Source organism: Eriocheir sinensis, chromosome 59 (assembly GCF_024679095.1).
Source record: "Eriocheir sinensis breed Jianghai 21 chromosome 59, ASM2467909v1, whole genome shotgun sequence".
NCBI classification, from domain to species: Eukaryota; Metazoa; Arthropoda; class Malacostraca; order Decapoda; family Varunidae; genus Eriocheir; species Eriocheir sinensis.
This window is the reverse complement of record NC_066567.1, coordinates 11,280,749-11,307,692: the sequence shown is the minus strand read 5'-3', so window position 1 is coordinate 11,307,692 and position 26,944 is coordinate 11,280,749. Positions and strand designations below refer to the sequence as shown.

The 26,944-nt window shown below is 40.8% G+C and overlaps 1 protein-coding gene across 1 annotated transcript in view; it reads right to left on the bottom strand.

Annotated features, from left to right (window-relative positions):
• The window catches only part of LOC126985594 (telomerase reverse transcriptase-like), a 58,322-nt gene extending 31,665 nt beyond the window's left edge, over positions 1-26,657 (bottom strand). Inside the window, exons 1-3 of the mRNA XM_050840751.1 lie at positions 26,367-26,657; positions 19,971-20,034; positions 7,010-7,121 (exon numbers count right to left, since the gene is read on the bottom strand). Coding sequence (XP_050696708.1) covers positions 7,010-7,121; positions 19,971-19,994 — 136 coding nt within the window. The 5' untranslated portion in view covers positions 19,995-20,034; positions 26,367-26,657. The remainder of the gene's footprint in view (positions 1-7,009; positions 7,122-19,970; positions 20,035-26,366) is intronic.
• Positions 26,658-26,944: the final 287 nt, after the last annotated feature.

Sequence of the window (26,944 nt, the reverse complement as noted above, 5' to 3'; positions counted from 1 at the left end):
TAACCCAACCGCGGTTGCCCGTATGCCAAACTGGGAGTGAGTTGTTGGTTGTCCTTATGAATGGAAAACGGTTGAATACAAGCGTTCGTACGTGGGTACCTCACAGCTGCATGTAAACAAACAGACGACGGCAGTGGCTGAGGAGTGAGGAGCAGTGGAAGATGGCCCACCAAGAGACTTGTAAAATGGACTGGCAGAGCTGCTTTGCTTACTACTTGATTAACAAGATAAGAGAACACCCCGTGCTGTGGAACCACAGTCCAAAAATCTTTTTATCAAGTCTATGAAAATTATAGATCTCCCGGTGTTGTTTTCCTTTTCTTCTTCTTTTGACCTGTAATGCATGGCAGCAACAGTGAAAATAGTGAAAAATTGCAAAAGGGCATAGAGAAGCAAAATCAGGGAAAGAAAAGGACAGAAAAATACCTAAGTTCAGGGTGAAGTGTACAAGTGTGCACTGTCAAGTAACTAAGGGCCACTTTCACAGTCACTTTGTTTTGATCATTACCAATGGCGGCGATCGCAGCTTAGTATTTCACGTGAAACTATCCGATGGGGTGGTGGCGGCTGCACACGAAGCGAGAGATGTTGAGAGTGTGTGGTAAGTGCGGGGCTCGGCTAACCCCGCAGCCGCCACTAGCCGATCGGGCAGTTTCACGTGGAAATACTAGAGCGGCGACCGCCGCCATTGGTAACGATCAAAACAAACAACATGACTGTGAGAGCGGCCTTAAGTGCATGTTGTGAAGTATAAAAGTGTGGAGGAGGAGGACCTAAGAAGCGATACAAAGCGTTATAGCTCAAAAGAAGAAGAGGGTCCACTACACTGGCCGGTGTTGCGAGAAATATCTCCCCGATGAAATTAGTCATTCTGCTGTCCACGCATGCGTGCTGTGGGAATACACAGCACTAAAAGTATTAATTTGCCTGGTTTTGTTCTAGTCTGTCCACTTGTCATCTTTGTGAGCTGTGAGGGAAATAAAGAAACGATAAGCAAGTTGAACCTCTCTGCGAGCTATTTTGCGGCGGCAGCAGCGGTTTATGCTCAATAGGCATTGAAAGTCAATCATGATATTAGTGATTTCATGATTTTTAACAAAGAGTTAGCAGATTATTTCATAACACAGAAAACTACCAGAAAAATGTAGGTTTGTCCAACTGTCCCACGGGTGACCGCGAGCGACCGCCCTTACTTTAGCAGACGACACCACGTGGATCACAAGCGTGTATTCAGAACTGCCAGCCAATTGTAAGGCAGCCGCCTTCAACTGCGGCTTAAAATGATCTGTTCTTACTTCCTATTTTCTGCCTATTAACAAGGTACGTACAGTAAAACCCCGATTATCCGAAAGCGGATTATCCGAAAAACCGGATTATCCGAAATTGATCTGGATAATGCAATTAAAAAAAAAAATTTATATACTAAAACGTTATAAAACATCAAAAATAAATAAAAGTAACTACATATGTACTATATTAACACATTTAAAATTGATAAGAACAGTTAAAATGAATATGCTTTCTAATACGTATTGCCGAAATAGCTTGTAACGAATAGATCAATGTATTAGACAAAAAACATTAAACAAACTCTCAACAACACCACGTCTGCACCTTCGCCCCAGCAAGGACGTGCGGCGAATCTAACAAACTACTGCACGACTACTCTCACCGTACTCTCAAGACAACGACACAAACACGACTCCCCTCTCACTCCATGCCACATTCCCTTCCAACATACGAGTTCTTGGCGATAATATGAGTCATCATACTGTGTCTCCACCTGCACGATGCATCAAGGTCACACTTGCAAGCTTGCACAACCATTCTGTCGCACGCACTCTGCAACATTCACAATTCAGATCTGCAACGCTCACAAGTATCAACATACACTGGTCCAGACAAGGAGACACAGACAAACATACAATAAAACATTTACATCACATGTTTTAAGCGTACTACTTTGTTTAGCGTAGCGTGTGTTTGTTTGGTTTCATTGTTTACATCGTCAGTCGGCGGCAGCGACAGCATCCTCATCCATCCTGGCTAATGGTCCGTCCATACTAGCTACATGTGTTCTAATGAGAAAATAAGAACCAAGGTGCAAGATCAAAGTGATATTCATCCAAACGAGAAAGCAAGACACAATGCCGACGATCAAACTGGCGGCGATCAAAATGGCGGCCATAAATCCGGATTATCCGAAAAATCGGCTTATCCGAAAGAGGCTTCCCCCCTTCCATTTCGGATAATCGGGGTTTTACTGTATTTTGTGATAACAAGGGAGTAAAGTCGAAAAAATTGTGATAACAATTAAGGAAATAAAGTCGGAAAAAGTCATTATTTTCCACGGGTCGGAACCAATAAGCACTTTTACATGGATTTCAATTCCTCGAGTTTCGCGATCCTCGAGTTTAGCACCATACCTTTGAAATGAAGCAAGCGCGAAACTGGCGAGGGTACTGTAACCTTTCCTTCATTTGGTGGACGCTGCTTGCCTCCACCACCTCTTCCCACAAGCTGTTCCATGTGTTAATATTTCTATGTGGAAAACTTTACTTTTTCAAGTCACTCAAACAAGTTCCTTTATTCAGATCATCTCTATCCACCTCATCAAACTTATTTACTAATTTATACAGCGTGATCAGATCTCCTCTATCCCTTCTCTGTTCCTGTGTCATCGATTCCATCTCCTTCAATATGTCTTCATACGTCATATTCGAGAGTTCTGGGACCATTTTAGTTGCAATTCTCTGTATCCTTTCTAACTTTCTGATATCCTTCTTTTTGTGAGGCAACCACACAACAGCAGCATATTCCAGCTTTAGTTTTATCATTGTTATTATTTTCTTCATCATTTCCTTGTCCACAGAATGGAATGATACCCTTATATTTTGCATCATCCTGTAGGTTTCTCCAAACAGCTTGTTATGTGCTTTTCTGGGGATAGTGTGTCTTGCATCGTTACTTCCAAATCTTTTTCATGTACCACCTTTAGTTTTCTTCTCCACTCCTGTATGTTTTCCTTGGTCTTTTATTTACTATTCCCCATTTCCATAACTTTGCATTTGTTTGCATTAAATTCTATCTCCCATAACTATATACTTTGTCCAGGGGCGGAATCCACAAAGGCTTAGTGCGTAGTTTTGAGAACATCGAGATTCACAAAGCTCGCGCGGTAATAACTACCAACTAATCGATGACGTCACAGGTTAGTGCATGGATTTACAAACGTTTACCGCACTCTGTGTGACGCTAAATTTGCTGTTACATACCTACTGCCTCAGGAGTGTAGTAAACGCTGACAATATAATCATATTTACATATAAATGCTTATAAATCGCATTTTTCAACTTGAAATATAACTTTGCGAGTAGAGGAAGCCCATTTCTTAATAAAATGATGAGATAAACACCCTTTGAGAGGTATATGATAAGCGTGGGGGGTATGGCAACACCCGGCTGGGGGATTGCCAGACCTCCCTCCTCCTTCATCTTCCTACCTCCTCATCCATTCATCCATCTATCTCTAGATTTGTCCCTCCATGGAGGGACCATGGACCTTTGTCGGATGACAGCTAGCCCTTGAGTTGGGCTGTAGATATGGCAAGACAGTCTTAATTTTCCCTCGTTCCTGTCTGCCTCGATATCTGTCCCATATTTCTAATTGCTTTCTTCCTGCCTCAATATCCTCCATATCTTCTTTTTCTTCATCTTAAGCATGTTCGTAGGTAACAAGACATCAAACAGCACAGTTACCTTGACATAAATGTGCAGCAAACAACGAAATAACTGAATTCGAAGATTACGATTTAGTACAGTTTGCCTTAAAAGGGAAAAAAATGGGAAAAGAGAATGGGTTTCTTGAGCCAGCAGCTGGAGCGGGCTCCCTAGGATTGGCTGACGGTTCTGTAAGCATGCATGCGATTCGCTGCAAGGCCAATGACGTCATCAGCCAATCAGCGCCTCGCTGACTTAGCGCGCCTCTAACTACCATCTAAGGTTTGCTTCATGAATCTGACGCTAATGTCGGTAGCTAAATAAATAGTGCGTAGTTATGTTAGTTCGTAGTTATTGAATATGTTTGTGAATTCAGGCCCAGGTCTTTTTGCAGCTCTTCACAGTCTTCCTCCGTCCTCACTTTTCATATTAAAGGTAACTCTCGATTCTGTGAGTATTGTGTCCTTGAAGAGGTCGCGTAAATCAAAAACAATGTAAATCAAACAAGAGGTAGGTTTCTTTCGAAAAATAAATATTCACTTCATTCAGTGGAGAGAGAGAGAGAGAGAGAGAGAGAGAGAGAGAGAGAGAGAGAGAGAGAGAGAGAGAGAGAAATATCCATATCGCCGAGATATACACTCAGGCACTCAGTCTCAGCCTCACTCGTGTGAGGAAGAAATGAGGGACACCATGAGCGACTAGCTAGTATTGGTACCGGGTACCGGTACTGAGCAGTCTGGTACCGGGACCATACTGTATAGCTGGTACTGTTAGTACCGGTACTGGTACCAATACCTGCCCACCTCTATAAATGTTGAGTAGCGTGGCAGCGTGGGTACTGTTGTAATGCCCCGACGAGCTTATTTTCTATCCTTCCTATTTCTCAACACATCCTCTGCGTGTATCGAAATAACACGAGAAATTAATCAAGACAAGGAGAGGGTATTCCCCGGCTGCCTGGGATTGAACCCGCGACCAGCGTGACGAGAGAGCCACTCCTTACCGAGTCGGCCAAAGAGGTACCCCACTGGCTAAGTGGGTTATGGGAGGCTCGTTCATCAGGCCGTCGCCGCACTACACTGTATTGTTGTTCATGTGGCGGCGAGAGAGAGAAAGAGAGAGAGAGAGAGAGAGAGAATATCCATATCGCCGAGATATCCACTCAGGCACTAAGTCTCAGCCTCACTCGTGTGAGGAAGAAATGAGGGACACCATGAGCGACTGGCTAGTATTGGTACCGATACCGAGCAGTCTGGTACCAGTACCGTACCGTATAGGTGGTACCGTTAGTACCGGTACTGGTACCGGTACCAGCCCACCCCTATTGTTGAGTAGCGTGGCAGCGTGGGTACTGCAGTGTTGTTCAAGCGGCACGCGGGACGAACTGAGCTCAGCTGTGTGGCCGCGGCGCCGTGTGAGTCCAGTTGCGTGAGACATCTGGTGGCCAGTCCATAAAATATTGTGTATAAGTGAAAAAAAAACGTGTAAATTATACATTTCTTTGGATTTTGGACCCCGCGTTATTTCAAAAATGATATATATATATATATATATATATATATATATATATATATATATATATATATATATATATATATATATATATATATATATAATAAATACCGTATTTTTTGGCATATAGCACGCACCTTTTTCACATAAAAAATGCCTGAAAGTTTAGCCCTGCGCGTTATACGCCAAAAGTACAAATTTTTAATGATTTTTTTTTCTTCTTTGGGGTGTTTTTAAGGGTCTGTTTTTCGTCTTATCCAATAACAACGGCAAACTTACCTTTATTATTGCTTATAATCCTTCATAGTCCATGGCTGTCTTATAAATGTTACCATAGAATACATGGCGATCTAATAACCACTATACAAGGGCCCATGCCTTGCTGTTATCCCGTTTTTCTGTCGGGCGCCATTTGTATGATCTTGATCTTGATGTCACAGGTGGCTTAAGATTGTATGACTAAGGAGCATTACAAGCTACATAAAAAATCATATTGGAAAAAAATATCCATGTGCTCATTATTAATTATTAATATTTGTGTGAATACTGGGGTAAATATATCAGAAACTGTACATCATGAGTCTTGTACAAGTTATTTCACGCAACACCAGTCCGGCCACCATTTGCATTATACACAAACCACACAACCACACCCATACAACAAACAGCTGCATGCCGCATGTCACCAGAACCGTGTGAATTTTGTTTTGCCTAGTTGTCTGTCATAACCTACGAGTGATGGTGGGAATAATATGCTTATTCACCTCATTCAGTGGAGAGAGAGAGAGAGAGAGAGAGAGAGAGAGAATATCCATATCACCGAGATATCCACTCAGGCACTCAGTCGCAGCCTCACTCGTGTGAGGAAGAAATCAGGGACACCATGAGCGGTTGGCAAGTATTGGTACCGGTACCGAGCAGTCTGGTGCCAGTACCGTACCGTATAGCTGGTACCGTTAGTACCAGTACTGGTACCAGTATACGCCCACCCCTATTGTTGAGTAGCGTGGCAGCGTGGGTACTGTATTGTTGTTCAAGTGGCGCGCGGGAAGAACTGAGCTAAGCTGTGTGGCCACTCCATAAAATATCGCGCATAAGTGAAAAACGTGTAAATTAAATATTTATTTGGATTTTGGACCCCGCATTATTTCAAAAACGCGTAAATCAAACTCGCGTAAATCAAGTTGCCTGTATGTATGTATGTATGTATATATATATATATATATATATATATATATATATATATATATATATATATATATATATATATATATATATATATATATATATATATATATATATATATATATATATATATATATATATATATATATATATATATATATATATATAATTTCAAAGGACTGCTGCTCATTTCTTAGATACACAAGGATACACAGAGATATGTAGTTGTTTACAAGACCTGCCAACTTAATATGGCAACTCCTCAGAATCCGTCTTCTCTCCCCATTCGCAAAGCATCTAACCTCCAGATGAAATTATGTTATATTTTCATAAGTTGTATGTGTGCTAATTTTTTCCACTCATCTACTACCCTATCTATGCACCAGCTTATTTCATTCTTCCTGGACCTGAATTTATATGTTTTCACCCATTGTCATGTGTCCAAACATAGCATTTCTTCAGTACAAGTACTTTATCATAACACTTATTTATGTCTTAACTCATTCAAATACTTGAATTAGCTGCAATCAAAATTTTCTAATTTACTAGCAACTTGGCAAGTTTCTACATTCATTCCAACTTGGATAACTTACCTCCCTCAGCTTTCCGAAGGATGTGATCTTTTGGAAACCCCACATACGTGTATGACAGGTGTGGTTTGTACTTCACTTCTGTGTTGCTCTTGTAGCAGTAGCCACGACCACCCTGGAACAGAAAAGTCCCACATGATGTACAATGGCTTCAAGTAAAGGTAAAATATTGGGATCAGAAGCAAGAGACTATAATACAAGGATCATAAGAGAAATAATTGATGGGATCAAAACAAAGCAAGGACACTGAAAAGTTTTCCAGGATTTTTTTTTATTTATATACAGTATATCCCCGTCTTATGCGGTTTATTGTAACATGAAATTCATCTAACGTGGAATGAATTCACGGAAAAGAATTCTAGCTCTACCGCGTAAAATTTTGTGACGCAGATTTTTTCAACTAGACGAGCAGTGCACGGCCAACTTCTGTTTGAGATCTCCAGTAATGGGACGTCATCAGGCTGAACACCAATCCCGTTTGAAGCCTCTCACTCTCTCAGCCAGCAACCGATCAGAACCCCGGCTCCTCCTTGCCTCAGGCCGCTCCCCGCACTGGCCTTGCACCCCTCCCTCCCACTCCCAGCTTTGTGTTCGCTGCCACTGCCACCTCACCTAAACCCCTTCACCTGCCACCAGGGAATGTAATACGGTATGGTAAAATAACATTTTTTGTACTTCGAACCTTAGAATAATACCGTACCATATTTCTGTACCATATTTGAAAAACGACTCCATACCATACTATTACGATAAATTACCGTATCATAATTTTTACATGTTTCCGTACCCCCCAAAACAATATGGCTACACACACAATGTACACACAATAATAAATACACATATATACACAGGCATTTACACACACACTGTATACACACATTGTACTCACCCATGTACAGTACTTGTCAGAAGTATCAAACCCCCACCAGGGTGGGTCTGATACTTATGGCAAAAAAAGCATGATCCTCTTGAGTGAAGCATTTTGGCCAAAAGTATCAGCCCGTCATGACGTCACCACATCCCTCAGCTTCGCGCCACTACCTCACAACACCACCTCAGTGTGCCTTGGGCCACGTTGGAGAGCAGAAGCATTGCACGACTTTCCACTCTCTGGTGCATTATTGCACAGTAATATCTTGTGATAACTCATTCTGTTTGCCAATATGGCTAAAACGAAGGAGTATTCATCTGGTATTATTGCACAGCTCAAGGGACTCAAGATAAGTCATTCAGTTAGGGAAATAACTGAGCAGGACAACAGTCAAGGACTGGTTACAGTGCTTCAGGAAGGAAGGAAGGCAAGAGACTCCTAAACCTAAAAAACAATCTGGGTGCCCCAGGAAGGCAACTAAGAGTTGTTACTGCCTTAACCCCTTGACTCCAGCGACGCCAATGTCGACATCCGGCGGGCGTCTGACGGCGTCACCGTTATAGTCTGTTCGGAGCAAGAAGTCGGTTCAGGGTGGAGCTGGTATCGTCGTTTACCTCTACCCATGCTGCCAACTCAGCCTTCGTACATGCGTCTCTCTCTTATTTCCCATCCATGTGCTATTTGAAAGTGATATTTTATATATTCTGTATATAGTAAAGGAAGCTACATAGTACAATGAGTGTCGATGTTTAGGATTATGACAAGGATTTGTATAAATTCTATGACATGTGGCAGCAATTTTTTCCCATGTTGCCACGTTGTGGTGTTGGTAGTGGTGGTGGTGGTGGTGGTCGGTGTGTCCCCCTAGGTCCCTCCCCCGGGTCGAGAGGGAGAGAGAGGGAGAGGGAGAGAGATAAACAGGTGGGTTGTGGGTGGGTAGGCCGGGAGAGAGTGCTAATCTGATAATTGGCGGTCGAACTGGCAGCGCTGCACTCATGGGAATTCTGGAATCTGCCACACCTTGAGCCGGCTTCATGCTCCGAACAGACTATAGTCCTCTTCTAAACCTCTTAAGGCAAGTACATACGATTCAGCCAGCATAAATATGAAGAAAATATGGAAAAATAGTTTTTGGCAACAGGAGAGATACATCCTCGGAGCGTCCAGATGCAAGATATTAAAGCAATAGCGGGCATTTAATTAAACCACTGATTACCCGGGTCTTTTAAATACAACTTGATGAATGTTGCCGTACGAGGATCATATTATTTTCAAATAATCCCATTATTTTTCTATATTTATCAAATAGCTTGCGTTTTCTCTGGTACGACATTTGTTTGAACACAGGGAGTGGCCTTGAGGCAGCACACGCTGAATACGAGAGTGACGAGCCTTGAATAGAAGGGATGAGGCCATGCATCTCTTATCAATGCTTTACCATCAAAAGGTGGTGTAGGAATCCAAGTCTTTGGCTAAGTCGAGGCGTGTTAGTGAGTTTATGGAAGGAAGAGTTCATAAAAGACATAGTAGTAGAGAAACAGGTGGAAAACACAACACTTTTGAGTAATGTTCAAGTGTCTCCCTCCTCCTCCTCCCCAGCCCATCCTCCCTCTCCTCCACCCACTCCACGCAGAAATAAGGAAAACATTGCTCGAAAGAGATTGGGAAGCGCCTCAGGAAATTGACAATTGCTATGTGATAGTTGCAAAAGATTTTTTGCATAGATCAGCAGAAAAAGTAAAGTACAATAAGTGTAAGAATTAGGCCTACCTGGGATACTCCGGTGATAAAAAAAAAAAATGCACGCTGCAGACCACCCAAGGTAGTGAGGAAGTGTCTGTGAATAAAATAATCAGTCCTTGAAAATTGAATAAAAACGACGGCAACTAGTACCACTCACTAGATGTGCATCTACTGTAAATATTTTCTTTAGTTATTATCCGATCTTTAAGACTCAAACAGCATTAAAATCTACTTGAAATGCACCATTAGAAGATGTATTTCGAATATTGATATACTAGGCGTAAATATGGTCAGATCGCAGCTAAACTTTAAGTTTAATTTTCTCAAAATGTGTTTTTTGGGGGATGGACATTATATACTTTTTAGAATAACTTTTTTGTTTATAAAGCTTTAAACAAATTTTAAAGAGCATCATAATATGGAGTATTTATACATGAATTTGTACCAAAGAGATAGTTCTATGATGAGTGTGAAAGCTTACCTAGAGAATTTTAGCCAAACTTAAAAAAAATAAAAATCTCGTAGGGAAATTTACAGAAATTATTTTTTTATTATTTGTTTATGTTAATGGTATCTACAAAGTGTACTATTTTCAAAGACCAGATCCAAAAAACACCGGAGTTATTTAAATGAGAAATTTTAAATAAAAATCAATATATTGCATAAATCATCAAATCTATATTCAATATTGTCATTGATAAGTGTTATTATTATGTTCTATACGTCTCCACATATTTAGAATGATTGCAGCCCTCTAAGGGCTCAATTTGCTCTTTTTCGAAAATCATCTACCCTTTTCCATTTCCTCTTAATCCTCTTCTAAACCTCTTAAGAGAAAATGGAAGAGGATTAAGAGGAATTTAGAGGAGGATTGAGAGGTTTAGAAGAGGATTAATTCTCTTCCATTTCCTCTTGACCCTTTCCATACTGTGACGCCAACGTCTGTGTCATGGATGGAAAGGGTTAAAGTGTGCTGTGGAGTCTGATGTCACGACAACAGCAAGGAAACTCAAACAGGAGAAAGCTGCCGCCTTCCAGAGAGTGTCTGTCAGGACTGTATCACGCCACCTGTTAGAGCTTGGTTACCGGAGTCGCAAGCCCACATAGAAACCTTTATCAAGCATTATTCAGAAGGGCCGTCGTGTGAAATTTGCACAAAAGTACAAGACTTGGACCAAGGAGCAATGGATGTCTGTGTTGTTGACACGAAGTTCGTAGTGCATCGTGAGAAGTGTGTGTATACAGAAGCCCCCTGCCGTTCACGGGTATTTGGTTCCGCGAAATTCCCGTGATCCGCAAATCCACGATCAACGGGACTATAATCAAATAGGGAAAATAGGGTTTGGTTCTATCATCTTGATCGAATAAAAAAAAAGAATTTCAAAGGCATTTCTAAGCACTGTTATATAGTTTTATATACACATAAATCACAAATTAAATATGGACTGTAATAATTTAACACTCACTCTGTGGTTGGTTGGGGTGAGTGTGAATGCATAGGCAGTGGTGGTTGGCGGGCAAGTGGTGTTTTTGTGGTAGTTATCGGTTAGAAACTACGAGAAAATGCAATGCGCTGAGTACGTTAGTTTGGCAACACTGCACTCGGCCCGTGGCATCAGTGTTTACTGGGCCCTTGAAAGGTAAGAATGCCGTATTGCTCATCGTCCACTCATCAAGTATTAGTGAATTCTCGTCTCTCCCCTTTAATTGTGTTAATATTCATATGTATATCCATATAAATCCAGTATATTATTATTTAAATGGAGTGTTTGCTGGGACCTTGGAAGGTCCATTTGTTGCTTTACACCCGTTACCCCTCTACCACTACTGCAGTCTCCGCCATGTTTGTTTACTCCTCAAAGCCATAGCCTTGAGTCTGTAAGAAGGACCAGTTCTGGCAGGTCCCAGTAAGTATCAAGGATTTTTACTGTATAATATTGGGACTAAGAGCCATTTTCACAGTTACTTTTCTTTGTTTTGATCGTTACCAATGAGCCATTTCCACATGAAACTGGCTGATGGAGTAGTGGCAGCTGCGGGGTTAGCCCCGCCCCACACCTTGTCACACACACTCAACACCTCTCGCTTCCTCTGCAGCCACCACTACCCTATCGGCCACTTTCACGTGGAAATACTGTAGTGGCGATCGCCGCTAATAGGTAACGATCAAAACAAACAGAAGTGACTGTGAAAGCAGCACTTAATAAGTATCAGACCGCGTATACGCGAGTTTTCATCCGCATTCGACGGGGGGTGTCGCAATTACCGTATTTTGCGGCGTATAATGCGCACCGGCGTATAACACGCACCCCAAACTTTAAGACAACAATTTTGAAGAAAAAAAAAGTTCTTAAAATGTTCAGAAATATATACAGGTTAAAGAACATTGACGATGTACAGTTTTCCAAAATTTACATATTTTTTGGCGTAATCTGTACTGCTTGAATTGACATGTGTCCTTGAGTAAAGCAATGAAAATGGCAGCCGGGCTGGTGTTGTGAGAAATACATCCCCATACATACTGATGATGCACAGCTTCTGATATCATATTTAGCATATTATTCTCACCTTCACACATAGGTTATGACAGACAACTAGGCAAGACACAATTCACGCGGTTCTGGTGACACGCGGCATGCAGCTGTTTGTTGTATAAGTGTGGTTGTGTGGTTTTCAAACAATGCAAATGGCAGCTGGGCTGGTGCTGCGCAAAATAACTCTTCGTACAAGACTCATGATGTATAGTTTCTGATATCATATTTACCCCATTATTCTCACTAATATTAATAATTAAAAATGAACACAAGGATATTTTTTTCCAATATGATTTTTATGGAGCTTGTACTGCTCCTAGTCATACAATCATAAGCCACCTGTGACATCAAGATCAAGATCATACAAATGGCGCCCGACAGAAAAATGGGATAACAGCAAGGCATGGGCGATCCTCCACCGATTTAATTTTTGTTCAGTGGTTATTTGATCGCCCTGTATTCTATGGTAACATATTATAAGACAGCTATGGACTATGAAGGATCATTAACAATAATAAAGATAAGTTTGCCGTTGTTATTGAATAAGACGAAAAACAGACTCTTAAAAACACCCCAAAAAAGAAAAAAAATCATTAAAAATTTGTACATTCGGCATAAAACGCACAGGGCTAAACTTCCAGGCATTTTTTGTGAAAAAAGGGCCCACTATACACCGCAAAATACGGTACCCTACCCGCGTATAAGCGAATCCGTGAACGGTGAGGCCGCAAACGGCAGGGGGCATCTGTATACACAAGGCAGTCTCATGATGCGCTACGATGTTGACCAGGATGAGCTACGAATAATCTACGGAGTGCTACAATGTGCTACGAATGGCTTACGATGAGCTATGAATAATGTTGCGATTTGGTAAAAATGCATGTGTGTGTGTGTGTGTGTGTGTGTGTGTGTGTGTGTGTGTGTGTGTGTGTGAGAGAGAGAGAGAGAGAGAGAGAGAGAGAGAGAGAGAGAGAGAGAGAGAATGATGAATGAAAGTATGAGAGAGAGAAAGAGAGAAAGCAAGAAAGAAATAAGGAAATAAAGAGAAAAAGAATGAAAGAAAGAATGGGGAGATAGAAAGAAAAGATATCAAGAAATAAATGAATAAATGGAGAAAGAAACAAATAAAGAGAAGAAAAGGAGAGAAAGAGAAAAAAAGACAAGAAGAATTTGAAAAAGAAAAGGAGAAAGAAGGAAGGAAACAAAGAAAGAAAGCAAAACAAAGAGAAAGACAAAAGAAAGAAAGAGGAATGAAAGAGAAATAACTAAATTGAGGAGAAAGAGAGAAAGAAAGAAGGAAACAAAGGAAAAAAGAGAAAAAGGAAGAAAGAAAGAATCCCACCAAATCTGAAAATGGACACATCAGCTGATAATGACAGCAGTTCTGACAGATATCCAATGTTTTGATTGTTGCAGTCATACAGATTATGACAATAAAAGTAAAAGCCACACAAAATACGTCTATATGACCTCTTGTTAAAATTTAATGATTTGATTCAGTGTATTTGCATGAATAAATGTTAAATTTCTAATATATCTTAAATTTCTTGATGAGTGCTATATATTTTTTCCATAGATGATTTTGACAAAGCAATGCACTAAGTACACTGACAATGTACGCACTAATGAGGAAATTGAGAGAACAAAGAAAGTGCCCAGGCAATATGAATCAACAACAGACAATGGTATGTAAAACTGTCTGCTATTATCCTGTTGGCAGATACCAGAAATATAAAACACAACATCCATGTCCATTATGTCTTCAGTAATTCTTTTTAATGCTGCTTTAAAATATTTTATTCAAATGTTACTGTAATGCGGGGGAAAACATGAAAATCAATAACCTAAAATAACCGAGACATTAACTGTGAATCATGGGATTGTAAGACGCAGGGCAGGCATTCAGACAGACAGACGCGAAGAAGCCGAATGGTCATTAGTTAAATTTTTTTCTGTTTTATCACGGAGGAGTGAGGGGCAAAATTTTTCACCTAAATTAAGCGAGAGAACCAGTTGCTCTGAACTCCTTCTGAACTAGTGGAAGAGGCCAAATACATGTTAACTAAACCACTGATAAATGCGTTCGATAGCCAGCGGCCAGGCAGGGGGGGAGGGGGAGAAGGGAGGCGTGGAGCGGACAGCTGCTGGCTGCCCTGTCACATCACCCTGCTCCCTCACCCCATGCAGGTACGTGTTGAATTAAGCTCCCAGGAACAGTGATTATTTAGTGTTATCATACAATATTAATGTTACTTGTCAGAGTTAAATTAACACATCACCCGGCTCCCTCACCCCACGCAGGTTCCCTACTGACAAGAGCTGATACCCCTCTTGTTGTGTGTTGTTATAGTATGTGAATATTCCTTTGGTTGTCCGGATTATGATCACCCCTTGGTATCTTAAACCCTTTGAATGTCTTATCCCATGATCAACTCAGTGAACACCTATCCGTGGTAGAGAGAAAAATTTCAGTCTCTTTGTATACCCCTTTGTTCATGTGGATTCATGATCACCCTGCCTTGCCCCCATGATCATCTCTGTGAACACAAATCGGTGGTAGGGAGACATTTCTTGTGTAAATATATATATATATATATATATATATATATATATATATATATATATATATATATATATATATATATATATATATATATATATATATATATATATATATATATATATATATATATATATATATATATATATATATATATATATATATATATATATATATATATATATATATATATATATATATATTTTTTTTTTTTTTTTTTATGACATGTTCTGTGATGAGTATGCCCTTGCATGGTAAATAGAATGACGAGTTGTAAGCAGCATTGTTAATTAACTTCAGTAAAGCTCGCTACCATTAACAACAGAATAATGAGTTGTCAATAATATTGTTACTTAACTTCAGTAAAGCTCACTACCATTACCAACAGGAAGTACACTCGTTAGCAAGATAACAAAACAGAGGAACGAAGATGAAGGCAACACATTACCATCAGTAGGCTGATTTTACTTGTGTTGTAGAGGATATAATGGAAGATTTAATTCCTTTTTTTTTCAGAAGGAAGTGATGATGATCTCCAAAAGTCAGCAACGTACAACCAAAGACCCTGTGCTCCCTGTCCCACCAACGAAATTTAGAAAAGGCCCAAACTCTGATCGGTCCCTGAATGATTTGTAATTGTTTACTTCTGGCTGGTGGTATGTGGGCCATGTATATGGAAGGCATGGGCTGCCTCCAACTCTGGCCATGGTTGCCTAGATGTGTGTTGTCTAATTTTCTTCTGTATTTTTCACTTATTTTTGCCTGACATTCTTGTACATATTTCTAAACCTAGAGTTTCTCTGGCCCAGTTGTGAGAATGGAATAAGTAGTTTGTCAGGCCCAGTTGTGCTAATGGATTAAGTACTAGGGTTGCACCGATAAGCAATTTGGCCGATTACCGATTAATCGGTAACCAATAATCGGCCGATACTGATTAATCACCCAATTATTTAGAAATCATAAATGTGATTAATCTTCATTAATTACTGGACACTGGTACCACAAAGTTAAAGACATACCGTAACCCTCATGTTTACTGCCCAACTGTCATCTCCTGTATGGATAGCAAATACTTCTAGTAATTTTTGTCACTTATAATTTAGCCTTGCTTTGTGGAAACATCCTTGTTTTAATATGTTAGAATTTGCCAGTTTTCTCGTTCTTGTGGTGATCCTAGATACTACTAGAAATGGTAGTGTACAGAAAGTTTATCAATCTCTCAAGTAGGTAGGCGGTGGCTGAACAGATAGCAAGACGGCCCCGCGTTCAGGAGGACGCGAGTTCAATCCCCAACCGGTGCCACCAAGCTGGGATTTTTTCAGCCGCCGCCGAGTGGCTTAAAACTACCCACATGCTGTCCAGAAGACCACCTATCAACCCGGACTAGATTCTAGGATTAAAGATGATCTCCGGGAGGGCAGCATGAGCCAATGCAAGATGGCGCCACTATAAACACTCGCTTGCGCCAGAACGGGCTGGGTCGACCATTAGGACCCACCAGGAAGAAGAACTGGACCGACCATCAAGATCCACAGGGAAGAAGCCTACCGGCGCAATAGGCCCAAGACGTAAAAAAAAAAAAAAAAAAAAAAAAAAAAAAGTCTGTTACAGTTTGTTTACTTCTAAACTAAAAACACGCACTTTTATTTTATTTTTTTTAGTACAATATATACAGTATGATTACTGCATATTAATATGAAATAATAACTTTATGTAGCCACAGTGATGAAAAAGTTGAATAATGTCCTTCAACTAGGTAAAACTGAAAATGGTATAAGTGTACCGTACGAAGTCTGTATCTGAACGTGTCCAGTACCAGCACGGTGAGACTCAGTGAGAGCCCGTGAGACCCACGCCACAGGCTATCATTTGCCTGTCAGTCAGTCAGTGTGTCTCAGTGAGCATTTAAAGTGCTGACAAAAATCATTTGTCTAGTTCCATATTTTTCATTATACAGTCATCCCTCAAATAGTACAGGGGTTAGGGACCCAGGACCCCGTACTATTCGAAAATCTGTATAAAATTAGTGCCTCCCCTAGAAACACTCTGGGCTGCGTTAGAGACGGGGAATCGGGACTCTCGGAACATCCCGAGTGCTCTCAAATGCGTGACACGGCAGCACGAGTTGCCAACTCGGCACGTCTGCTGGCTCCTGGCTTTGCGAGGTGGAGCGCCTTCGTGCTGTGATGATGTCATCAGCAAATATGGCTGCCCAAACAAACACATATAAGTGTTTCCATTGCATTTGTAAGGAGTTCATCAGCCAGGACAGCTAGTAATGCAGGTTAAACGTCGCCAGGAAGATCAGTGTACGCCATTTTGCTGCGAGTGAGACGCCGTTACCATAGCAACGACGAGGCTTAGTAAAAGGACGGCCTTTATCTCCACTCTTGCAGCACTGGCAGTTACTGCGGCAAAAATTTCTTTTACACTATGATAGATACAGCGAACAATGCTTTCATTCATGTGGTATGCTCTCCCTACCACAATGTTACTCATTCCAAAACGTAACTTCTCCTAAATCTGAATTCTTCTGCAAGATGAACACCTTTCTTGAATGCTTTGGGGTACTTTCAGCAGGTGTTTTGGTAGAAAGGTGTTGCCACTCACGTCATGGCTACTTGGTGAGACGAGCGGGAAATTAATAAAATCCTAAAAAATTCTTCCATGACAATCCGTATAAAACCAAAACCGTACTATTGGAAACGTACTATTTGAGGGACGACTGTATTACAATAACTTGTTTCCTTATGCCCGGCAGGCATGGTGAATGATATTACTCAATTACTGTACTAAGCAAGTTGAAATAGGTTTATAATTTTTCTTGGTTGTAATATAAAGTAATATGTTGATTTTTTTCTACTTTCAAAGTTGAAGCAAATACCAGTACTTCAGTTCATATCATAATTTTATATATCAATTTGAATTACCTAATATACATTTGCATAGGGACTTGTTTGAAATAAATGGTGTGGAAAGGTATCAGAGGTTTGGTAACATCACCATCCTTACATTATTATGAAGTCCCTCAAATAGTACGGGGGTTAGGGACCCAGGACCCCCGTACTATTCGAAAATCCGTATAAAATTAGTGCTCCCCCTAAAAACACTTCTGGGCTGCATTTGAGAGGGGGAATCGGGACTCTCAGAACGTCCTGAGTGCTCTCAAACGCGTGATGCAGCAGCACGAGTTGCCAAATCATCACGTCCGCTAGCTCCCGGCTTTGAGAGGAGGAGCGCCTTCGTGCTGTGATGACATCATCAGCAAATATGGCCCAAACAAACACATGTAAGTGTTTCCATTGCATTTCACCTCACTGTGTCACCATAACCACTGCAGCTTCCTTTTCATCTTCTGTTGTAAGGAGTTCGTCAGACAGGACAACTAGTGTAGTGCGGCGACTATGCCTGATGAACGAGCCTCCCATAACCGTGTAGTGCACCGACACCCGAGGAGGTACATTGAAGAATGTTAGGAGAGATACGTGTTTAGAAGGTTTGTAAGGCTAGTAGTAGCCCCATTAGTGCGCTAACCCACCTGGCGGAGATATTGAGAGGAAGCACTGGTGGAAGGGAAGAATGAGTGCATGAATAATATATTTGAGAAATAAGCTATGAGTTCATTTGATATGGTAACCACTTTATTTCGCAGAATGTTGACTGCAACCAACAGCAACACGGGTCAGGTCTCCTAAGGTGTGGGTATGAGTGCTTGCCACGTCCCGAAGTGGACCCACTGCGGCATGACCCATTTTGGCTGTTGGTTGCAGTTAACATCATCCTGTCTGGGTCCTCACTGCCAACTTCTCGAGCATTTAACGGTAGCAAGCTGTAACACACTCTCCATTTGTCTTCGAGCTAACCATTGACAAACCAACAAATGCTACAGTCACTGAGCCAATCAGCGCCCAGGATACAGAACACAGTGCTCTGGTTGGTCGCCTCCCATCCATCAGCCAATAGTGTGCCGAGTATGATCACACGTGGGCAAACTAGCTCAAGCGGAAGCGGCCGTAGCTGTGTTTTACATACATGCGAGTCTTTGTCTACTCATCTGCTGTGCGCTATGTATTGTATCTCAATTTAATATTATTTTAATATGTTCTTATTAATACTTTCTTAATTTTTTTATATTGTTGACAATTTTTCTAGGCTAGAAAATGCTTCTTTTACTGCAAAATAAGTAAAATAATAAATATATTAAAATACCTCTATACTGCAAAATTCCGCGATAGTGAAAAATCTGCAATACGAAACTAAATATTTACAATTTTAAAATCCACGATACAGCGAGACCACGATAAGTGAACCGCGATATGGCGAGGGATTACTGTACCTTTAAAGGTAGCGTGCGTGACGCCGATGGTAAGTAGACATGACCCGTACATGTAAAAGCAGCGCAAAACTCAGAGTGATAGTGCAGGAAAGTCGGGATGGTAAGAATTTAGGACATTTGTACATGTGTGAATGTTAACCCCTTCAACACGAGGACACATATACTGCGTCCTTGCGTGCCCCGTACCATACCCGAGGACGCGCATACTACGTCCTGGCTTGCTTTAGCCAATATACGAGTTATTTTATCTCTATATTTATGCTTACATCTCAAAATTATCAATTAATTTATGTTTCTTTATGTGCACCATTTAATTCTGCATGTTTTCATATATAACACAAGATGATTAAGTTGAGTTTATGGCTGAAAACTTGTTATATTCAATAGCGACATATGAAATTTGGCGCGCGTGGCGATCCCGGATACGGCGCGGGGCTCTTTTGGCCCGGCTGTAGTGAAGGGGTTAATAAATATGCAAAGATGATAATTAAACATATTTTCTTGTTTCCAATTATTGTAAATACACACAAATAGGACTCATATAAACATTATCCTATTGAAATGAGACAAATAATTACAAACCCACTGATATTGAAAAATCCCCAAAGCCCATTTTGAACACACAATTTTTGTACTACTAAAATCACCCCCAGGTCACTTTATGGCCATTATTGAAAATATTTGAAATATACAGCATGGGCATGAACTTCACTGACAATTTTTGGGAATAGATCCTTCATTGTAAATCAAATCTACTTTATTCTATAGTGGAATGAAAAAAAATGATGCTTTGAGAACAGCCTGGTAGCCTGAGTCCATACACTTTGCAGCCAACCAAACACATGTGCCCCATCCCATCCAACCCCGTCATGGCACTACCGGGTTAAAAACTAATTATTTAGAAAATTAACAAAACCTACCTGAACTTGTCCTCGTGCTGCCATGATGTGGTGGTGGTGATGATGATGTCAGTGGAGGATCAACCTGCAAAAAGATGCTGAAGGTAATGACTTCAAATTGATGGCCTGCTGCACTATTCCATTCCACCACCATGTCTCTCTTTCCTTTCTTCTAATTCCTTTTGTTTCACCACACACGTCTCTCCCTGCTTTCATGATATTTTCTTTCAATTGTTCCCATCCTCCATTATTTTCTTCATTTTCCCTTTTCACTCTTTGTTCAAATTCTCTTATGATTTCCTCCTCCCTCAGCTTCCACATTTTTATTTTTTTTCTTCTTTCTTTTTTATCTTTTTCTTCCCTCCGTTCATGACAATGTCACCACACAGAAGTCTATGTTGTGGTAGGCACACTTCCACCGGGATTACCTTCACATCTTTTATCCAAAAATCTTCATCCTTTCTGTACACCATATGAGGCCCTTGGATGCATTACGTCCCAACCGCCATTTCTTAAAGACCGAGAAAAACGCGCTCAAAGTTTGGCGACATTTAAATGTACATATCTTTGAAAGTAAAGCAGATATTGCTGATTTATTTTTCTTCGGTTGGTACTACGTCTCAGCTACCATTTTCTATTATGCACATTCCTTTATTAACAGTACCAGTCATCACATCTCTCACAGCTCACTCCCTTACTCCAGGCTGTGACCTCTTTCTGGCACTAACCACGGGGTGGTGTGTGTGTGTGTGTGTGTGTGTGTGTGTGTGTGTGTGTGTGTGTGTGTGAATGAATGAATTAGGTATACGATTAGATGATTGTTTGAAAGCAAAAAGATGACTAAAACGATACTATTGGGAAATCTGACGAGAGAGAGAGAGAGAGAGAGAGAGAGAGAGAGAGAGAGAGAGAGAGAGAGAGAGAGAGAGAGACACTACACACCAGCACATCCCAGAAGGCAATAGGAGGAATGTGGATTAAGGGGGGGGCTACGGGGGTTCATCCAATAGCTTTGAAGTTTTAGTATGTTGTTGGTATGATATTCTGTGAATTTCATTAAATTCGGGTGAAGTTTAGGAGAGACTCAACCAAAGCGTCTTTTTTTTTTCAGACTTTATTTCTCAGTTAATCTCTTTGAAAAAAATACCATAGAAACTTTGTTTACCTATCTACATTTCCCAGCTAGAAAATTACAATTTTTTGTCACTTATAATTTTCTCCACTGTGTCCCGTTTTCTTTTGACATTTTTTGAAATTTTATAGCGGGCAAAAATTGTCCTTTAGTCGTAGTTTTAAATGGTACCTAACAAAAGTTGGTCAGACGTTTTACCGATTTTGTGAAATTTTTTGAAGAGTAAAAAACTACTTTTTGAGATATTGGCTCCTGAAGATTTTTTTCCATTTCTCCCTGTCTTGCCATTTGTATTTATCTGATTGGCATGAAATTTTCTAATATTATTGTGTGTTCCTTGTTGACTTACTGGAGAATGATAAGGAATCTGGTCCCCCTTTACAAAAAAGTTTTAATCAATCAAAGGTGAGGGTGTCAGAAGGTCAAGGTGTTCCTGCACGACCATACTGGGCAATTCTGTCTCTCGAACAGTGTTTGTAGCTTTTTCTGGTTGCCTTGCGCTTGTAAAATCATTTGTAATGAGTTTTTTTTGGCTAGAGTGGAGGGAAAATTGCAACGCACCTCGTTCGTTTGTGTCAGGCGAGGCACTACTGTGCCGAGCAGCTCGCCCCTTCCTCCCTTCTCCCACCCCAGCGGGCCGCGCGGAATATGAGGATCACAAGTGGCAAAATTTACTGAGAAAAAAATATTATAATGCAAATTTACGTATCTACAAGCATTGAATGATACTGCATATGTTGACGTATGTATCTGGCTATGACGCAACAGCGCGGGACATTTAAAAATGGTCTCCAGCAAGGAAGAGTTTTAATTTTACGAAAACAAACTCCACCACACGGCACTTTACCCTTTCAAGGGCCTTTTGAGCTAAAAACCTTTACTTATCCGATTTTAAATTTATTCCTCGAAAAATACCCCATAGCCGCCCCCCTTAAGAAGGGGAGGCCCTTTCTGTCTATGAATTTTCCTTCTTTCTCATTGTTTGTCTTTCTGTCTTTCTCTTTCTAAATCTGTATATCTTCCCCTCTTTCATCCTCTTTCTTTTTCTCTTATTGTTTGTCTTTTTCTGTCTATATATTTTCATTAAAATTCTTTTTCTCATTTTCTTTCTCCTTTCTTTATTACGTTCTTTCTGTCATTACTTTCTTTCAATATTTTTTATTTTTCTTTCATTCCTTCTTTGTCTCTCTTTATTTCTTTATAACCTTCTTTCTCTTTGTTTCTCTACTTTTTCTTTTTCTTTCTTATCTCTCTTTACCCTCTCTTTATTTTTATTTCTTTATTTGTCTTTCTTACATTCTTTCTTTCTTTCTTTTCTCTTCCTGTCTATATTTTTTCCTTTTCTTTCAATCTTTTCCTCTCTTTCTTTCATTTTCTCTTCCTGTCTCTGTCTCTTTCTTTCTGTCTATTTTTCATTCTAATTCTTTCCTTTTTCTCCTTTCTTTCTGTCTCCTCAAAATATCCTGCGTATGTGAAGAAGAATGAAAGGAAGAAATTAAGAAAGAAAGGAAGGAGAAAGAGGAAGGAAGGAGAAAGAAAGGAGAAAGAAAGGAAGAAAGGAAGGAAAGAAAGGAGAAAGAAAGGAAGGAAGGAAAGAAAGTACATAGTACACTGCAACAAGATAGGGGCTGGCAGGTAGTCAAGAGCCATGGCAGCTGCTTAAGGTTGAAGAGGACCAATCCTGCAGGTGTGGAGTGCCACAACTCCTTCCAGGCTCTCTCTGAGCAGAGGGAGGACGAAGGAGTGAAGGAGAGGAGGGCAGATGACAAATCCCTGCCCAGAGGTAAAATTTTGGTTGTTGGGGATAGCCAGGTCAGGTTGTTAGATAGGGCCTTCTGTGCTAAAGATAGGAAACGTAGGACCAGGGTGTGTTTTCCGGGGGTGGGGATTAAGGATGTCAGCGATAGGGTAGAGTCGTGCATGTCAGGCAAGGGAGTCCAACCCATCGTCTGCCTGAGCGTGAGAGGGAACGACACAGGCAGGTTAGGTAGCGAGCAGCTTCTGCGTCGCTACATGGAGGCTCTTCGAAGAGTTACGTCCAAGGGCGGGGTTCCTCTGGTGTGTGGGGTTCTGCCAAGGCGGCGGGTTGGTAACATTTGGCTGTCCAGGGCTATTGCATTAAACTGCAGGTTGGCAGATTATTGCAAAGCCAATGGATGGACATTTGTCGACGCCTGGGACCGTTTCTTAGGCAAGAACCACCTATACCAGAGGGACGGGGTTCACCTTTCACAGGAAGGGGTTCAGATCTTGTCTGATGCCCTTGAACGTGGATTGGGGGCCCTGCAGGGTTTTTTAGGGTAAGTAAGAAGGGGCCTAAGATGGCAATACCAAGTGGGAGCACTAAATGTAGTAATAATAATAGCGGCTGCAGGGTAAGGCAAGGGGTAGGTCTAAATTTGTACTATACAAATAGTAGAAGTATTAGGAATAAGATAGATTTATTGAGGGGAAAGGCGTGCGTAGAGAAATTTGATATGATGGCGATCACAGAGTCATGGATAAACACTGCAGACAGACACTTTCTCCCAGAATTAGAGATTGAAGGGTGTAAGTAATTCTACCAAGATCGAATAGGCAGGAAGAGGGGTGGGGTCGCACTCTTCATCAGGGACAATCTTAAGTGTGCCATTAACAACTCAATGAAGGAAGATAGCAATACAGAATCCCTCTGAGTAGAAACAATAGATAGGAAGGAGAAGCTTGTCTTAGGAGTATTTTACAGATCTCCCAACTTTACCAGGGACAGTAGCCAACCCCTTTTACAAGAAATTAGTAGGGCGTCAAGATATAGAAATATGTGTGTAATTGGGGATTTCAATTATAGGAACATAGAGTGGGATACTTTATCTGGAGACCAAGAGGCACAGGATTTGTTAGATGTGATACAGGATAGTTTCCTTAAACAGTTAATTAGAGCACCAACGAGGGAAGAAAATATTTTGGATTTGTTGTTAACTAATAGAGAGGACATAATAAGCAACATTGAGGTTGGGGATTCATTAGGTAACAGTGATCATAAGGAAATTAGATTTAATATTTAATGGGAGGATAGAGTCAGCAGTAACAACACATTAATACCTGACTTCAGGAAGGGGTTAAGAAAGCAGCTGCAAAGGCTTAGGGGAGTGAGATCAGAAGTAGGCCAGGACCCAGAGCAGGGAGGGGCGTTAATCTCGGGTGAGGTCACTAGTCAGGTCAGTAGCTTGGAGGCTGAGTACAATAGTCTGGTCAGGGAGATTAAACTGGGGCAGAAACAGTTTATACCTCACAGGGAAGTCAGGTCAACAGGTAATTACCCACGATGGATGACAGAAAGGCTAAAAACTGAAATAGGAAGGAAAAGAGAACTAAATGTTAGAATCAATAGGGGGGAAACTCACCTAAGGGATAGTTACAACGATTTAGCTAGAGCAGTAAAGAAGAACACACGTATGGCAAAACATAATTATGACTCACACCATGGGTTTATTAAAGGAAAGTCGTGCCTCACTAATCTTTTATCTTTTTATAATAGAGTATACGAGGCAGCAGACAATGATGAGAGCTATGATGTCGTTTATCTTGATTTTAGTAAGGCCTTCGATAAGGTACCTCACCAGAGACTGTTGAATAGAGTCAGGGCTCATGGGATAAGAGGGAAGGTATTTGATTAGATTAAGGCGTGGATTAGCGACAGGAAACAGGGTTACCATTAACGGTAAAAAATCTGAATGGGGTAATGTTACCAGTGGGGTTCCTCAAAGTTCAGTTTTAGGCACGCTTTTATTCATTATCTACATCAATGACATAGACAATGGGATAACTAGCGACATAGGTAAATTTGCAGATGACACCAAAATAGGACGCACTATTAGGACAGGGGAGGATGCTAGAGCACTGCAGGAGGATCTCAACAAACTTATCAGCTTGGTCAGAGAAATGGCAGATGAATTTTAACATCACCAAGTGTAGTGTACTTAGTGTAGGAACACACAACCCATTGCACGGGTATAGTTAAGATTCCACAGCGATAGGCAGGTCTGAGTGTGAAAGGGATTTGGGAGTGTTAGCGAACTCTGACCTAAAACTAAGGAAGCAATGTATTAGTTCAAGGAATAGGGCTAACAGAGCATTAGGCTTTATTAATTAACAGGACGGTAACCAGCAGGAGTGCAGAGGTCATCCTCAGACTCTATCTAGCGTTAGTTAGGCCACACTTAGATTATGCTGTCCAGTTTTGGTGCCCACACTACAGAATAGACATCAACTTGCTAGAATCAGTTCAGAGGAGGATGACCAAGATGATTCAGGGGCTGAGGAACCTCCCAGATCAAAATAGGCTGAAGCATCTCAACTTATTCACTAGAAAGACGAAGAGTGCGGGGAGATCTGATAGAAGTATTCAAATGGGTCAAGGGTTACAACAAAGGTGATATAAGTAAAGTACTGAGAATTAGCCAGCAGGATAGAACTCGCAGTAATGGATTTAAATTAGAAAAGTATAGATTTAGGAGAGATATAGGCAAGCATTGGTTTAGTAATAGGGTGGTGGGGGAATGGAATAGACTCAGCAATCACATAGTTAGTGCAGGGACGATAGCTTGTTTTAATGTTCTTTATGTTCTTAAAGGAGAAAGAAAGAAAGGAGGAAGAGATGAAGGAAGGAGAAAAAAAGGAAGGAGAAAGAAAGGAGAAAAAAGAAAGGAGACAGGAGTAAGAGGAAAGAATTAAAATGAAAAATATAGACAGAGACAGACAGGAAGAGAAAACGAAAGAAATAGAGGAAAATATAGAAAGAAAAGGAAAGAATGAGAAAGAATAAAGCGACAGGAAGAGAAGAAAGAAAAAGTAAAAGAGAAAGAAAAGAGAAAAAGAAAGAATGTAAGAAAGACAAATAAAGAAATAAAGATAGAGACAAAGAAAGAAAAAGAGAAAGAAAGAGGATGAAAAGATAAGAAAAAGAAAGAAAGTAGAGAAACAAAGAGAAAGGTTATAAAGAAATAAAGACAAAGAAAGAAAAACTATAGAAAAAAAAAAGTAATGACATATAGACAGAAAGAGACAGACAATAAGAGAAAAAGAAAGAGGAAGAAAGAGGAAAAGATAGAAAGAAAAAGAAAGACAAAGACAAACAATGAGAAAGAAGGAAAATTCATAGACAGAAAGGGCCTCCCCTTCTTAATCCACATTCCTCCTACTGTCTAATGGGATGTGCAGGTGTGTGTAGTGGACTACATCAGGGGCCGCTGCCGGGGCTACATCGGAGGACTATTCCTACTGTATTACTATATACACAACGTTACCTCAGGAGGTGGGCTGCTGGGTGTCAATGGAGCCAACACACGGGGCGCTGGGTGTCAGTGGAGCCAACACACGGGGTGCTGGGTGTCAATGGGGCCAACACACGGGGTGCTGGGTGTCAGTGGAGCCAACACACGGGGTACTGGGTGGCAGTCTGGGCAATAAAGACCACATAAACAGCTGGGGTGGCTGCCTTTGATGATCTGAGCGGCCCGCGCCACCACGAGTTAAGACTTGTGAGCGAGCTGCCACGTACTGCCAGTCGCCAGAGCGAGTTGCCAAGAGTTCACTATTTTCACCTAAAAAGTAACATTAATTAACATTGTCCGGTTAGCACTGCATTTATGTTCCAATTACGTTCATAATAAAGTGTGTGTGTGTGTGTGTGTAAGCCGTGGTGTTGGTGTAAGATTTACCCCTGAAAAGGGGACAGGCCCTTTGGCAAAGGCCCCTTGCCCAAAGTCGGCCCAGTGTATGGGATGCGAGCGATGCAAGCTCGGAGGGTAACTAACAAAAGTGCTGAGGTCATCGATCCTCAGATTCTATTTAGCGTTAGTTAGGCCACACTTAGATTATGCTG